The following is a 16632-nucleotide window of genomic DNA, read 5'->3' as shown; positions in this document are numbered from 1 at the left end:
TTTAACAACCAGGCAGAAGGTCACAGAGCACACAGTCAACTGCACATTGAGAAAGAATTAATATTATAATGTACTCAACGTCATGGATTTTAAGGCTTTAATGTGCTGGAGGTAGATGTTGTATCCGAGTAATACTTCAAATGTTTACAAAATATAACAAATAGTGGCTTTACAGATCCTGGTGTTCTCACTGCTTTGCCCAGGGGGCTGTTTCATAAAACAAATAAGCCAGGCTTATTTCAGTTAGTCTGACTTACTTTCACTTGATTTGGTTTCATAAAGCAAAATTACCATAGCTCAAGCTCAGTCACTCTAGCAACTTATGCTGAGAAACTAACCTGGTCCGGAGCAGGCTAACTGTCAAGCTAAGCTGAGCTCCTCTAACACTGACCAATAGGAACGCATTGATATTACGGCACTAACTCTCTCATATACAATTATTTGACGTTGTCAGTCCAAAAATAAAAGTATACAAAAACTTAAATAAATAAAAATATAGGCTAAAACCGATTGTATTTTATGTATTGTGCCCAAGATTTAATGACTTTGTTTTAAGATATTTGAAACCATTTTAACATGCTGCTAAATGCGCATTCATTTGATCAGCAGTTTCTAGCCATGCAGCCTTTCTCTCTGGTTTTAAGACTGCTGTACTTTATGGTTATTAGTAGAACATTAAAACATTACAATATAAAATTGCTCTTTAAAGCATTAAAAACACTAAATTAAAAGTTAAAATCACTAAATTAAAAAAGAAAATAAATAATATAAAACAGACTATATTTTATAAGATAAGAGGAATACACTAACTCATTTGAGCTTGTAATTAGGGTTGTATTAGCTAGCTTACATTTGATTTACAGTTACTGCTATCATAAAAATACACTTATATGTAGAATTAAAATTCTACATGTCACATTTAATGTACAACAACAAATATTTTAGCAGAATGCATATTTTATTCAGAATTATTGCGCTATTATTCTATTGAGTTCCATCTGTTTAGCGCGCATGCGCGTAGCAGCGCTTGTTCACTCGCGTAAGCCTCGGCCACTCCTGACAGCAAAATTGATTTATCTGCATGACTTTCTAACATTTACAGATGAGAAATATACCAGTGACGTGTCAGTTATGCACTGAGGAAAACACAATGTCTCAAATGCATTAGAACGGCACAAATATTCGCTGTTTGCCATGGTGGGTCGATTTGATCCATGATCGACATTAAGGGCTGCTTAAGAATAAGCGTGCACATCAAATGATCCTGACATAGCTGCTACTTGATATTAGAAGAGTCAAGTTGATGTTGACTTATTGGATTTCTGTAAAGGGACATGATGAAACTCATCCAATTAAAAAAGTTTTGGGAAAATGTTGGGAACATGAGTCAGACAAGTTTAGAAGTTTTGGAAAGTTGGCAGAAGAAGAAGCCCAGTCATGTGGAATAATAAATGTAGAAATGAGCCCTGTAGTAGTAGTGTCACCCATTTCACCTTGGTTATTCCCTTTACCATTAGTAGACTTTCATTTGCAAGAAAGCATTAATGACAAAAATAGAGTAATAGCAAAAGATGTCATGGTTAAACTGTATCTAGAACAGAATTACAGCTCCGCAATCTCAATTTTCACTGATGGTTCCAAAGATCACGAGACAGGACGAGCATCAACTGCTGTATTTGTCCCAGCTTATCAAATCAAGATTAGTAAAAGAGTTTCTGATCAAGTAGGAGTTTACGCTACAGAGATGGTAGCAATATTATTAGCTATCAGGTGGATGGAGGATACTCGGGCAATGAATGCGGTGATATGTTTAGATTCATTCTCTGCATTATCAAGTCCACTTATCAGTGGAAGATGTTCAAGACAAGACATTTTGTATGAAATTCTTTTATGTATGTATAAAGTGAATAAGATAGGAATTAAGATATGTTTCCTGTGGGTTCCAGCACACGTGGGAGTGGATGGAAATGAGGTTATGGATCATTTAGCAAAACAGGCACTGAAATTATCACATATAGAAATTATTATACCACTAAGGAAAGAAGGCTAAAATTAGAACAGCAATAAAAATTAGATGGCAAGAAGTTTGGAATCTTTATCATATTCAAAATCAAGTTGGGGTTGAAAGAGTTCATTTTGGTAGTAGAAGAGAAGATACAATTATTACCAGACTTGGCATTGGCCATACTGCTTTAAATTCTTCTCTATATAAAATGAATAAGCATGAGTCTGGGAACTGTAGTCTGTGTGGATTACCAGAAACAGTAGAGCATGCACTATTACATTGTTCTGCTTATGATAATGAAAGAGCATTTCTGTTGGAAGAATTAAAAGAAATAGGGTTAGAAAATATTACACTTAAAACTTTGTTGAATAATGGCTTGAATCATTATAAAATATATAATGCTTTAATTACATTCTTTTTTTTAAAGTAGATCTGTTTAACAGGATTTAGAAGGGTTTAATTTTTTTTTAAATTAAAAGTCCATCAATAAAAATATAAAATTATCCTAGTCCATCAATGGTCCACACTCCAGCCCAGTAGGTGGCGGGAATGCACCTATCGTTTGTTTGCCAACAGCCAAAAAAACTCCAAAAGAAGAAGAAGAAATGATCCTGACTCATTGAACCTGGATCGAATTAGTGAGATTGCGTGAGTTTAAAAGGTCGTTTATGAAACCCGAGTAGTTAGTCCCGATTGATCTGTTAGCTTATTTCAAGTCAGTTTTTGTGACTTTAATCCCCGCTTTTATGAAACAGCCCCCAGCTGTCGTGCGACTCCCTGTTGCTTGGGTTGTCTTGATTGGTCACAAGTGTGTCTTGTTATTCATTAGTCTGCAGAGCCCTTGTGTTTCATAGTTCTTGGTTTAGGTTTCTCACCGAGCTGTAACTGCTGATTGGTAAGTTTATTGTTCTGGTTCATGTTCGGTTCAGGTTAACTAAGCTTCTACTAAATTTGCTATCAGTGGATAGTTGTTTCATTAAAACTCCAAAAACTGGCAAACCAATTTTCTTATTTTATTTATTTGTTTGTTTGTTTTTTCTCAAGGTTTTTGAGCCCGTTTAAAAGTAAATTAAATCTGGAAAACATATATTTTAAGCACCTGATAGCTTTATAGGACTGTTTCTAAGGTTGACAGATTTTATTGATGTTAAGTACAATATTAGTGGAAATGCTTAAGAAAAAGTACTGCAATATTAAATAAAGTGACATTTAAAAAAGTAGAAATAGCCACGCGATGTAACAAGGATTGAATGGACTACTTTAACGCTTCATCTTCTCTTTCCTCTCAGGAAGTTTATAATCTGCGTCTTTAACATTAGGTCAGAGACGAGAGCTCGTGCGTCACATGACAAAGTCTTTGCTGCCCTCTGGTGGACAACATGAGACACTGACTGTAGGGTAAGTCTACAGAAAGTATTGGGCTTTGCCAAAAATACTCTGTAAGCCAATTAAAAATTTATATTTTATTCTAATTTATTAATGATTTTACCAAAATGTAATCAACCTTTTATTCTTATCCTTTTTTCCATATTTTATCTTTGTTTTTTGTTTTTATTGATAGTGCTGGAGACAGAATTCATCTCACTATCAAACTGTTCTCTCTCCCATTCTAGGTGCGTTGATCACGTGACTGGCCAGATCAAAGAGTGACTGCTCAATCTGTGTATGCTGCATTATTTTCAGCCAAATGATCTAAATGGATGTTGTCTTTAGCCAAAACTGCAGTAAAATAATGGTATTCAGTGCTCTATAAAATTTATTTCTTTTCATATATATATATATATATATATTTTTTTTTTTTTTTTTTTTTACACATTACTAAACAGAAGTTGATTACTTAACAGTAAAGTAAGGACGCACACACGCTGAGATACACTGAAAGTGAATGACCCACTTTATTTCGAAAGTGGATACAGTATGCAGTGCAACACTCTTACTTTTTATTTTATTTTTCATACAGTATTTACATTTATACATTGGGAAAATATATGTGTGTGACAAGGAGATGTGGACAAGAAGAGCTACATGATCCCAGCTCTGCGCCAAGTCAGTCATCAAGCCAAGAAAGATCCGACCCTTCTCCTTGGAATGAAGATCTGCGAACCCCGTAATTCCACAGGAGCTCCTCGCTGACGGCAATGTCCCGCAGAGCAAAGAAGAGAACGCATTCCCTGGGACCATCCAGAAATTTTAGAGAAACTCTGAGGCCGCACATTGTTTTTGCTGCGGGAATGGTTCATCCTCCTCCCATAAGTCTCCTAGTCTGGGTGGCAGTCACAGGGGAACTTCTGGGCATCGATGCAGAGAGGCTTGCCACCCTTGCCCTTAAAGAAAAACAGGTATGACGGCTCCCCGGTGAGGATCTCCAGCCTCCGCTCCCCTTCCTGCTTGGAGACCACTTCACCGTGGTAGTCACACATGACCTGGTTCCTCTTGAACTCCATGGTGGCAATGACCCCTGCACAAAGGTAAATGAACGTGCTATTGAGCAAACCGCTTCACTCTTTACAAAATAAAAAAAAAAAAAAAAGATTACAATCGTGTTCAAAAAGGGGGTAGTCAAAACTGTGACACACCTTTGCCTTTCCCCCTCAAAGCTCTTAATGGCCAGCCCTTTCCATTTCTTCTGGACCACGGAGGCAATGATCACAGGATCATTCTCTGCAGCCGATGGCTCCTGGCAGGGAACCCATGCCAGCAGAACACTGTCCACGGAGGGCACATTGGTGGTCCACGCATTCTCCTTGGCAATAACACACTGGACGTGAGATGCCAGGGGTTTTTGGCCGGTCCTGCCAGTGGACTGCTCTGGGGAACAGGCCTCAGGTGAGTTTTAACCAAACACACCTCACTTAAAGTAGACCATAATGTGACTGGCACCATTGTAAGCACTTACAGAGAAATTAAGGTATAATGTCCGTCATGGCCTGTCGTGAAACCCAACCGTATCCGCATGAAACACTACAATACTTGCTTTTGTCGTAGCCTTTGTACATCGGCTGTCGGGTTGCTAAGAGGGACACCCGAAGCCCCGAGGAAGAACCGGTCCCTGTCGTCTCTCTCTGGAGTTTGGGCCTTTAAATATTCTGGCCGGATATGAACAAAGTAGCAGTCCAACCACTACGGCAAAGATTTACGCATATTTTAATTGTTCACTGTCACAAAACTGTTAATGAACTGATAGTGTAGTGTGATCATCTTACATGCTCTTCTTTTCTGCTTAACTCGATAGCTCCTTTGGACAGCGTTACAGTGACTCCGTCTTCCTCCGGCACTCTGTCGTTCCACTCCTGGACCTGTGAAAACATTCAAACTGAAACGATAAGGTTCTGATGTGTATTCTTCAACCTCAGAAGAGCATATATAATATAATATATTATATTTGTGTTTTTAACACCTCTAAAATGCGTCAGCTGTGAGCTCACCTTGAACTCTTTAATGTTGGCAGGACCAAGGTGATGAACCCACATCATTGTGGCAAGACAGAAGCTCCGAAAGTCCGTCTTGCTCTTTGCAGGGACCCCCTTATGTTGGCTGAGGTGGTTGGACACCTCAGCCATGTCCTCCTCTGTGAGAGCAAGGATTTCGGACTCCTGGCTTGCAGCGCTGGAGGAATCAAAGGGTGCATGACCTATGGTATGACTATCACACCCCTGTACAGTCTATTACACCCATCACAAATGAATTACAATGCCTAACTGACTTTACGTTCACACACTTCCCTACCTGTCATGCCCCTCTTGGATCAAGAATCCCTTTGAGTGGAAGTACTCTGCCAAGGATTCACAAGACGGGTCCTCCCTGACCTGTGAGAAATTCATAACCCTCCCCTCTCTTGCCCACTTCTCTTGTGACTCCTTGGCCCTCAGGACTTCCTCCTGCATCCCGCAAGCAGGAATTTCTTAAATGATGGTCAATTTTGATCTGGGGCTTAAGACAAATCAAGCAGTGGATCACGCTGCAAGGGTTCCTGTACACAGCTGAAGAACGTCCTGATTATTTCTCAGTAACATAACACGCTTTTATACACCGTGCGCTCGGATGAGTTTATTGTGGAAAAATAAAGATATAGAAGCACATACATTTGACTCTCCCTGCCATCTCTCCACAGTGGTATCTCTTCTCTCCAGCTGGTGTCTGCAGGTTCGGGAAAAGGCCATGCCAAAGGAAGGGGGCGTACAAACATTAAAGCATGGGAACCACAAATTAAACATGGTTTTGCTACACTAACCCTAGTTCAACCATGGTATTTGTAGTAAAACTGTCGACGTACAAATAGAATTATATCTGAAAAAAATAATAACATGACAAATAAAATGTAAACCGCAACTCTTTATCTATTTAATGACTAGTGATTCTTATTAAGTGGAGTTCATGTTGCAGGATTGTTTACCTAAGCAAAGTCTCAATAAACTGGACACCTCCAGGAAAGTGGTGGCACTGGAGAAATGAGTGCAAAACCACCAGAAACTGTCTGAAGTCTTTAGCAGTTAAATGCATCTTTTCTCTTACACTTGTGCAATTTCTATAGTACTGCAACCTTCTCATGGGAACTTAACCATTTCTGACATTTTAGTAAATAAATCCCGTTTAATAATTTATGCACATATGAATATAAGGTGTTTTTCCCCTTCCAGCCCTCGTTAAGCCCCTAGGCTACATTTAAATAATTATATAACGTACAGATTTCATAGAATTAGTTAAGATTTGGTTTGGAATTGTTAAAACATGTTTGGGAAAAGAAATACGTTCAGAATATTGACTTGCATAATAATTATGCACACGCTGTAGAGAGCTCGACGACAGGAGCCGCTGAAGACGCAAAGATTAAATGCTGAATCATCTACACTGATGTAACCTAACAGTTATTTATCCAATCAGTGACCGAATTTCGGGAACGCACACGGTCTGAACGCTTATGTACAGGCATAACTTGTAATATCATGCAAAAACGAAAAACGAACAATTTATCTATTACCTTTGATCAGCAGAAGTTCGACTATGTCCTTTTCTGTAACTGAGCAGCAGCAGTGCAAAAAACAGGTTTGATTGACAGCTCTGTGATGAGGTCCGGGTTCACAGAGGGGGATGGGAGTTAGTCCGGTCCAGAGTGATCCTATAATATACAGTGATACCTGGGGGCTCTTCTTGTGAGCACCTGATGATTTCCCCCCCTCACAGCAAAGCACAACTGAGTTTCATTTTCAACTGCTCCCTATCTATCCGTAAAGACAGTCAGACAGACATGGTGCCTGTTAGGCCTATTTAATAATCTGCATCTTTGTTGAACTTTAGGTGAAAACTGTAAAGCGGTTCAGGGTAAGCTTCACATTGAAGACAATCTCTTCTGCCCTCTGGTGGACAACTTGAGACACTGACGGTGAGGTGAGTCTTTCCGATCAGTTGAACTTCAATTCTAATTAGCGTAATTTACGGTTATCCATTTATTATCTGATAAGTAACCGTTTGTTCTTTTTGTGTTCTTTTCTCTGTCATCACAAGTGAACAGATTCGAGTCGGTCCTCACCAGAGGCAATTCAGCAGATATGTTCAGGGGTAACAGGTGGAGGCGTACCTGGTGTCTGGCCCACCTCTGAACTTGCACCGGTCGAGCAGCGGAACCACAACAACACCAACTTGCCCAGCAGGAACCGGTAGCGTTCAGCAGAAATGGAATCGATGTATGAAATGGGAAAGGTTATTCTAAGCAGTATCTAAGGAAAAAGAGGCCTGTTTTTTTTTTTTGCATTTATAGTCACACTTTTTTTTTAGTTCATATAGTTAATGATTTGTTTGTTTTTTTACCATCAGTTTTACTTCAATCACTTTATAAATGCTTTATATTATTTTATTTATAGTTCCTGTTTGTATCTTTTAGTAATGTGGCTTCTTGATTTAAAGTATATAGCCAGTACCTCACCTTTGTTTTAATTTTTTTTACTATATATATATTGTGTGTATTTATTGTAGTTTTGCTGTTCTGATGGTTGTTTACAATTTTCCATATAAATATACATATTAAAAAATTGTAGATATCAAGAATAAATAAATATATAGAGTGTGTGTGTGCGTTATATCTTTAGATTATATACAAAAGTCAAATATAACGTAAACAAAACGATCAAAATTATTCCTTTTTTTAATTCAGTCTTGCCTTTTCACTGGTCCTCCTGATGAGTTTTTTTCACGTGATTTCTTATTTTTTCTACAAGGTATTGCGTGAATGTTGCGTTTATTCCCGCAGGAGTCCAGTCCTCCTCCCAGATGCCCCTGGAAACTCCTTCGTTGAGCACCGTCGCCGCGTTCATCTCCAGGTTTCTCCGATCTGACCAAAATATCAGGAGGTTATTTTTAGTTCTCACGTGACTTGACTTCTATTGAGAGAACCTGTCAAACAGTTAAGAGGCTTAAAGCGCGCTCACCTTTGATTTTCAGCTGGTCCATCATGTAGCTGAAGAAGGCCTGCTGCCTTTCAGTCAGCTTCTCACGGGCATCGGATCTTTCTTGCCAGAATGGCTCCAGGATCTTGTCCAGCTCTTCAGACCATCTCTGCTTCCGTTCAGGAGTCCAATCTGGTGAGGAAGCTGGTCTCTTCTGGCCTCCGGAGTGGGCAGGAGCACTGCTGCCCTTTTCTTCCAGCTGCTTCCTCAACTCCTCAATCTCTTGGTCTTGGTCTGCTATGTATGACTTAAAAAAAACAAGGTCAGCCTTAACTGCAGCCATGTCACCGATCACCTTGTTGTTTACGGTTTCTTGGAGGTCTCTGTGTGTTTCCATCACATCAGAAAGCGGCTCAATAGCAAATCTCTCGAGAGAATTGACTCGACCGACTAACACCTCCTCAAAAGACAGGTCCAGGTCATCTCCTTCAGAGCTGCTCATCTTTTTATTGTCCTGATGGGTAGACACAACAGAAAGTTATAATTGGAAATATCTCGTGGAAACTCTGTGTGCGTGTGTGTAGATCATTGACCACATTTAGGGTTGAAGAACGGGCACTTAAAAGTGAGCTAAGGGAGAGCGGGGCACAAACCATAAAAAATGACTTACAGCTTTCCACACATGAAAGCATTGCAATGTGCACTACTTATTCGTTGCTTTACCAACACTTTACAGATTAAAAAAATTGTGCCAAAATATCTGGATGTTTCCTCATCTCCATGCCCATATTGCTTTGAATGTACTGTACAGCTGTGTGTTGCAATCAGGCCTGTTCATTGTCAAACTGCAGAATCGGTGGATTTTTTAATTCTTAAACACAGTTTTACTTGGAAAAAGTTAAATAAATTTTTTTTCCATAGGATCGGATAACTTTTTAAAAAAATATTTTTAACTGTCCTACGGTCAGGTAACAATGTGCCGCAAATATGGGACATGTCACATTTTACTGGCATTCTGCTAGGGTAAATCAAGGCAAAAAAAGTATACACTGTAATAAAACAAAAGTACATATTTGGACTAGACCATTGTGAAATTAATATGGTTGGAAAAAACAATCTGAAGCTGTAAATGTAGATTTACACAAAATGATTAAATCAAAACATTTTGTTTGTGTCCTGCATCCTTGAGTTTACTTAAATGCAAAAACGATATAATAAAGTGTGTGTGTATGTGGGGGTGGTGGGGTTTAGATTAATGATAAGGTTGGCTTTGGGTTAGCGAGTGCTTAAATTTAGGTTAACGTGTTTTCGACTAGCGGTAGGAAAACAACAGAATAGCGCATGCGCGTGGGTTTGTTCAGCGATAATCGATCACATATCGACACAACAGCTTTATAAGCATGTTGTCACTGGTGAAAAAGGATAATAAATCAGTCCCATCGTTTCTGTATCGAAATGTTCTCATTTGTGAGTGTTCTGCAGCATATTACATTGTAATAGCCTACTGTGGTCGACCTCAACAGACGCACGGAAAGTTTAAGATGCTCGATTGTCTGCACTAAAAGTATGCCCCAACTACATACAGAGTAACGGGATAAAAAAGCACTTGATTAAAGATGAAATGTCAACGTAACTGTTACACGTCACCTGACTATTTTAGCCGTTCACATGCTATGGACTGGCACAGAGTTTCAAAAATGCAAGTGCGTGAATGTGTTGTGGAATAGCCATTTCATTCAACGCAGATATTGGAAACCAAAGATGTTTATCTCTTTTCTCTCTCTTTTTACCTTGATTCTCGACTGATCGACGGTGTCACTCCGAATAGGGCAGATGATGCGGCGGAATCAATAACTCCACTTTGAGTGACAGCCAGGCTCTGCTCCTCTGACGTGCACTTCTGGAAACACGCCCCAGCGGAAGACGACAGGTAGTTCACTATGGCACTGTTATGTTTGACATGCGGCCGCCTAATGAAACCCACAAACACATTTCAATTCACACTGGAAGTACGCGTTACGGGGCAAAAAAGGCAGCACTTAGTTATCTATAACTTCATGAGACTTTATGCAGGCTCTCTATTCTGGAGGCGATGATGGAGAGAGCGGTGCCGGAGGAGCGTCGCACTGTAACGTCTCTGCTGCCCTCTAGTGGACAAGGAAAAGAGCAAGATGGTGAATTTACAATTGATGGAATTGAGAAACTGAAGTACATCAACAGCAAAAATGAATTATCTTTCTGAAGAAAGAAAGAATGACAACTGTTTAAAAATGTTATTTATTGAAAAATTAATAGAATCAATATTTTTTGGGTATAACTATATGGTTGTGATGTACTATACTACTACACAATAGCACGTTACAGTGTGTGTGAATGACATGCTATAATGTAAAAAAAAAAAAAAAAAAATCTTCAATCGACATGAACAACATTAAAAAACTTTTTAAAAAAAAAACTGAACAGGCCCACTTCTCACTAACCAACCATTTTTCTGAGCCTGTCTATTTCTCTCTGTTGAAACTGTTACTTCTGCATCTCTGTAATGTCACCGATGGAGTTTTGGTTCCTTGCCGCTGTCGCCTCCGGCTTGCTTAGTTGGGGACACTTCATTTCCAGCGATATCGTTGACTTGATTGCACAGACACTATTTAAACTGAACTGAGCTGGATGATGACATCACTGAATTGAATGATGAACTGTCTTTAACTGAAAAATGAGTGTTTACTATTGTCCTTCTGCATTATTGACACACTATTTTCCTAATTAATGCTGTTCAGTTGCTTTGACACAATCTGTATTGTTAAAAGCGCTATATAAATAAAGGTGACTTGACTTGACTGTTTTTATACAGACTTGTAATACCGTCTTGCTAAAAAGACAATTGATTTCACAGGTTATTTCATTTGGATGTATTTTTTGCCTTTACCGATGACTAACTTCCTTTTTGTCACACATTAGACTGTTGTACGGTCACATTGGATTTGAAAGCAACACCCTTTCCTCCATACATCCACGCTACGTGACATACGACAGCTTCCTGAATCCAATGGTACCAGTTATGTGCAGATCGGACCTCCGCTTCACCAGATACGGCCAGGTAAGCTTTGGCCAGTCAGATTGCATATGCTACTGAGGGTGAAACTCGTTTTTATCTATATATCTAACCCTAAACCCAACCATTATACCTATATGGAAACTAAACCTAGTGCTCCAAATCTTACTAAAATTCGAATGTCCAGGGGACTGTGGCAAAGTCAATAACAAAGTCAACAATGACATCAATGGCAACAATGGCAAAGTCTGCCTACCAAAATCAATATTGATAGATCAAACAAACAACAAGGACCTCGTCACTAAAAAGATCTAAATCTAGCCCCAAACCAACACTTACCCAAAACCTACCATTCGCAGAACTATGGACCTGAAAACCTAGCCTTCCCAAACCTAGTGACCAATGCCCAGAAAGGTTAATCTCGATCCACTTCAAACAGTACTCGCTGATGGAACGTGATGCTGGATCAGGATTATCGGGCAGTGACTTTCGAGTTGCAGTTTGATTCGCTGGTCCGGAGTAAGTTCAGCCAAAAACTTTGCGTTCCCAGATCCAGTTGATTTTCAGAACTAACATGGCAAAGTCTGCCTACCAAAATCAATATCGATAGATCAAACAAACAACAAGGACCTCGTCACTAAAAAGATCTAAATCTAGCCCCAAACCAACACTTACCCAAAACCTACCATTCGCAGAACTATGGACCTGAAAACCTAGCCTTCCCAAACCTAGTGACCAATGCCCAGAAAGGTTAATCTCGATCTAAAAAAGCCAATAAGAATATAGTTTTACATGCAAACCATTGGACCTCAAATCTTCCTTGACTTCGAGCAGCACTCGCTGACGGAACGTGATGCTGGATCAGGATTATCAGGCAGTGACTTTCGAGTTGCAGTTTGATTCGCTGGTCAAGTTCAGCCAAAAACTTTGCGCTCCCAGATCCACTTGACTTTCATATCTAACATGGCAAAGTCTGCCTACCAAAATCAACATCGATAGATCAAATAAACAGCAAGGACCTCATTGCTAAAAAGATCTAAATCTAGCCCTGAACCAACACTTACCCAAAACCTACCGTTCGTAGACTTATGGACCTGAAACCTAGCCTTTCCAAACCGAATAGCCAATGCCCAGTTAGGCTAATCTCTTAGAAGGGAACAAAACAAAACCAACAGGAATATCCTTTTCTCAATCTCCCTACTTCCTGGTCCTCCACATTCTCAGCCCAATGCCCAAATAGGCTGTTCTCCTGGAAAGGAGATGGATCAATGCTTTCCTGGTATGGTCTAACAGGCGTAGGCCCGTGCACACATCCTCAGTCTCCCTACTCCAAACCTTCCTAGACGGGTGCTAGGTCGGGGGGAGCTGTTGTAATTTTTCAAAACCTATACCTAGTTGCAATTAACCCCAGACTAGCCACTAAACCTGAACCTTAAACCTGATAGCCCCAGGCTCACTAACCACTAGCCTTAATCCACTAACCCCTGACCCACAAAATCTTCATTAACACAAAACTTAATCAAATTCTGTACAGAAATAGCATCAAACACATCTATCTATCTACCTACCTACCTACCTATCTATCTTCTCCAGGAAATAAACCTTGGCTTCTCAGTCGCCCTCTCCTGGATAAAACTATGAATAGCCATGTGTTAGAAACTGCTAAGGATTCCAACATTTTAGCAGAAAATAACACTCTAGGGGGAGCGCTTGAGCGGCTGACTTTATTCACAGACATCTTTCAAGTCTAACTTCTAATGATGCACTCTCTCTCTCACACACACACACCTGTGCACACACACACACACGCACTCACACACACAAACTGGCTGGAAAACTATTTTTATACAGGCTTGTAATACATTCTTGCTAAAAAGACAATTGATTTCACAGGTTATTTCATTTGGATGTATTTTTTGCCTTTACCGATGACTGACTTCCTTTTTGTCACACTTTAGACTGTTGTAAGGTCACATTGGATTTGAAAGCAACACCCTTTCCTCCATACATCCACGCTACCTGACATACGACAGCTTCCTGAATCCAATGGTACCAGTTATGTGCACATTGGACCTCTGCTTCACCAGATACGGCCAGGTAAGCTTTGGCCAATCAGATCGCATATGCTAATGAGGGTGGAATTAATGAGGGTGAAACTTGTTTTTATCTATATCCCTAACCTAACCTAACCCTAACATGTGAATAACTTTTCACAAATTCAAAATTCCCTTTTTTTAAATTATTACTACACTAGTGGTCAGGTGGCTGTGGTTAGAGTTCAGCTTAGGGTCAATGCTGTTTACTGTTACAGACATAGACGCCTTTGCCCATATAATGCTTTTACATTCCATTAGTTGATGTGTTGAATGATAATAAACATATACATATGAGACATATAAACACACAGATGTACAAAGCGATCTCAGTGCGAGCGGGGGGAGGGAGTGCAGACACGGACCCGACGATCATCTAACGAAAACATACTTAAAATGATCAAATAAACTGCTCCAAAGCGTTTATGTATTTATTTATTAATTTTGCTGTTTAAATGGATTTGAGCGGTTGACACATTCGATTGTAAGTCTTTTCCAGAGTGTATTGACAGTCTTAAGTGCGCTCTTTACTCTTTACTCGATTTTAAATTTTGTTTCAAATTAGAGAACACCATTGCATTAACAGCAATACATCATGTGAAGAATATTTAACAGATGCTGAAATAAAAAGCATGCATTGTATTTACCTGGATTTCTTGCGGCTTCCATATTTTGGGATTTTAACTCAGAGGTCAGATGCGTTCTGGCAGCATAGGTAGTTCAGTACAGCGAAACCACGCCCACTTGAACTTAACTTCGTCACCAGAGCTCTGCGAGAAACAGGGAGGCTGATTCAAACTGAACTCAGTAATAATAAAAATAGTAATAATAATAATAATAATAAACATTTTAAAATGTGCATCTTTAATCTATAATCTCTCTTAGAGAATAACAATTGTACAGTAACATATAGAATAATTCAACTTATTATTTTCTTGGTTACTGTTACCTGAATAGCCCCCACCCCCCGCCAGTTCACAAACTCCAACCATCCCCCACTTGCTTTCACTCTTGCACTGCAGATCAAACCGCCTGCTAAACTTTCAAACATGTGTGTGTCTGATTGTTTTTGTAAACACAGTGCGCAAAAAAAAAGCTCTTTCGAAATCTCACAAATTAATACATCACTGAGTTATAAACATGAACTAAAAATGAAATCGTTTTATTTGGTTTAAGAGGCTGCTTACACAATGACTTAATGAATTAGGCTAAATATTGTCGGAACGGACATGAAAGTCAATCACAAGGAAAAAATTAGAGTAAACAAATAATCTCTTCAGTTACATGATTTTCAAGATTTTAATATGCTTCTCACTACACTTCTAACGGCCTGCTCTTTAAAAGCAATTGCAAGAAATCACACACACAGACACCAATCACAAAGAAAACAAGTACTCTATTAAACGTATATATTATTTATTTTACTTATTTTTTTTATGCTACGCATAAAATGTCATTTAAAAAATAATTAACAGGCTATCAACTCAAGCATTCTCTTAATAAAAACAAACCTTAAAAACATAATCCTTTACGTTTCAGCGTCTGTTTACATTTGTTTTGTTTTGTTTTTTGTAGCATATTTGTGTACTTTTTTCTGCATATATAACTCTGACTGTTATCTCTGTAAATAAGTCATCAAACCTTCATCTGTAAATAGCACATATGCACATTCACAGTTCTGTCTATGGGCATTTTCTTTTTCTGTATTTTTGTTACTATTGTTATTTATAATTTAGTGTGTATTCTCTCTATTATTAGTGTTTTTATTACCTTGATTATATGGATGTCTGCACTATGTTAATAGTTTCTGTACCGGAAGCTCCTAAACCAAGACAAATTCCTCGTGTGTGTAAACACACTTGGCAATAAAGCTCTTGATTCTGATTCTGAATCGGAATAACAGTCAGGACATCAATAAACAAACTTGAGTCTTAATACATTTCGTGTGCTTGTATGAGTAGGGAAGGTGGGACGGGGTGTCACCATGATTACTGTGTGTGTGTGTGTGTGTGTTCTGCTTTATTTTGAATGTGAACTGTAAAAGGCAGCACAAATACAAAACACAATTATTAAACATACTTGGCAATAAAGCTAATTCTGACTTCAAGGCAGGCAGACACGCACACAAGAAATGCATTGAACATCTTTAATGGTTGACTTAGACGTGCTGTAAACTGTAAAAATGCATCCAAAATACACAGTCGGGCACATACAGAATCAACTCTGGCCTCATTTGGCTGCAGATTTGAACCAGTGTATGCTTGTCTCCAGTCTTCATCCCCCTGTCTCGCCCCAAAGCATCCCTTGCACAAAAGCGCCCTCTCCTGGAGAGCCTGGTACTGGCGTTGTGATCCTCCAAGCATCACATTAGTGGAATTTCAGGTCTGTTGTACAGTTAAAACTGCATAGATTAAATTAGAAAGATTACAGTTGGCTGTCAAGTTCGTTGCATTGGTACAATTTCCAGGCTATGAACCTATCAGTTATGAACACGTTATTGCAATTGTGTGAATAATATGCAATGACTAAACCAAAACGTAACTGTGGGCTAAAGATTTTCAAAGATTCAAATTTTTTTTAGTTTTTTTGTGAGCATTTATAATCTAATAAATGCTTAATTTTTGGAAGTGTATTACTTAATCTAGATTACATGTAATCAATTACTACCCAGCACTTCTTATAATCTTATCCTAAAATAGCGTTCTTTAGAAATGCAGAAGGTCTTCTGCACACGTGAAGTTTCAGAGAATAGGATAAAAAACCTGAACAAGAAGCAGCTCCCAAGGTGACTAAAAGAAGAGGGACAATCTAGGTTTCATGAAACTGTCAAAGTAAAGACTACTGAGAAAAGCACACTTGTTTAACAAATATTTATTAAAAAAATACCCAGAACAACAACAACAACACTACTACTACTAATAATAATAATAGGAGAAAAATAATAATTATATATATATATAAAACTTAAATTAACATGTTATACATGTTATGAGCAAACCTTACATGATCAAACGGAAAGAAAAACATAAAAGAGTTATGAAGTACTTAGCAAAGCAAAAAAATGGCATAATATTTTAAGTCTGGGTTCCCTGTTTGGCAAGT

At 38.7% G+C, this 16632-nt stretch overlaps 1 protein-coding gene and 2 long non-coding RNA genes across 3 annotated transcripts; 2 read left to right on the top strand and 1 right to left on the bottom strand.

Moving 5' to 3' along the window:
* Positions 1–2752: 2752 nt before the first annotated feature.
* LOC107563404 (uncharacterized) lies at positions 2753–3689 on the top strand. Its single transcript, XR_001606096.1, has 3 exons — positions 2753–2900; positions 3325–3403; positions 3619–3689. It is a non-coding gene; the product is annotated as an uncharacterized lncRNA (long non-coding RNA).
* A 1239-nt stretch (positions 3690–4928) lies between these two features.
* On the top strand, positions 4929–5628 carry LOC107563396 (uncharacterized). Its single transcript, XR_001606095.1, has 3 exons — positions 4929–5110; positions 5238–5331; positions 5454–5628. It is a non-coding gene; the product is annotated as an uncharacterized lncRNA (long non-coding RNA).
* Positions 5629–8163: 2535 nt separating this feature from the next.
* Positions 8164–8887, bottom strand: LOC107563400 (uncharacterized). The gene is made up of 2 exons (XM_016248268.1): positions 8428–8887; positions 8164–8330 (listed from the first exon to the last, which is right to left on the bottom strand). The coding sequence occupies exons 1-2, from the start codon at positions 8885–8887 to the stop codon at positions 8164–8166; spliced, it is 627 nt and encodes a 208-aa protein (XP_016103754.1).
* Between the last annotated feature and the right edge of the window lie 7745 nt (positions 8888–16632).

The sequence above is a fragment of the Sinocyclocheilus grahami genome, unplaced genomic scaffold, assembly GCF_001515645.1.
Source record: "Sinocyclocheilus grahami isolate Dianchi unplaced genomic scaffold, SAMN03320097.WGS_v1.1 scaffold872.1, whole genome shotgun sequence".
In the NCBI taxonomy this organism is placed as follows: Eukaryota; Metazoa; Chordata; class Actinopteri; order Cypriniformes; family Cyprinidae; genus Sinocyclocheilus; species Sinocyclocheilus grahami.
The sequence above is the reverse complement of the archived record's forward strand: the minus strand, read 5'-3'. Positions and strand labels throughout refer to the sequence as shown.

Excerpts from the sequence above, each read along its gene's own strand:
- LOC107563400 (XM_016248268.1), bottom strand. The coding sequence starts at position 8,887 with ATGAGCAGCTCTGAAGGAGATGACCTGGACCTGTCTTTTGAGGAGGTG. Across the intron at positions 8,331-8,427 it reads GGACCAGCTGAAAATCAAAG|ATCGGAGAAACCTGGAGATG; the intron begins GTGAGCGCGCTT and ends TATTTTGGTCAG.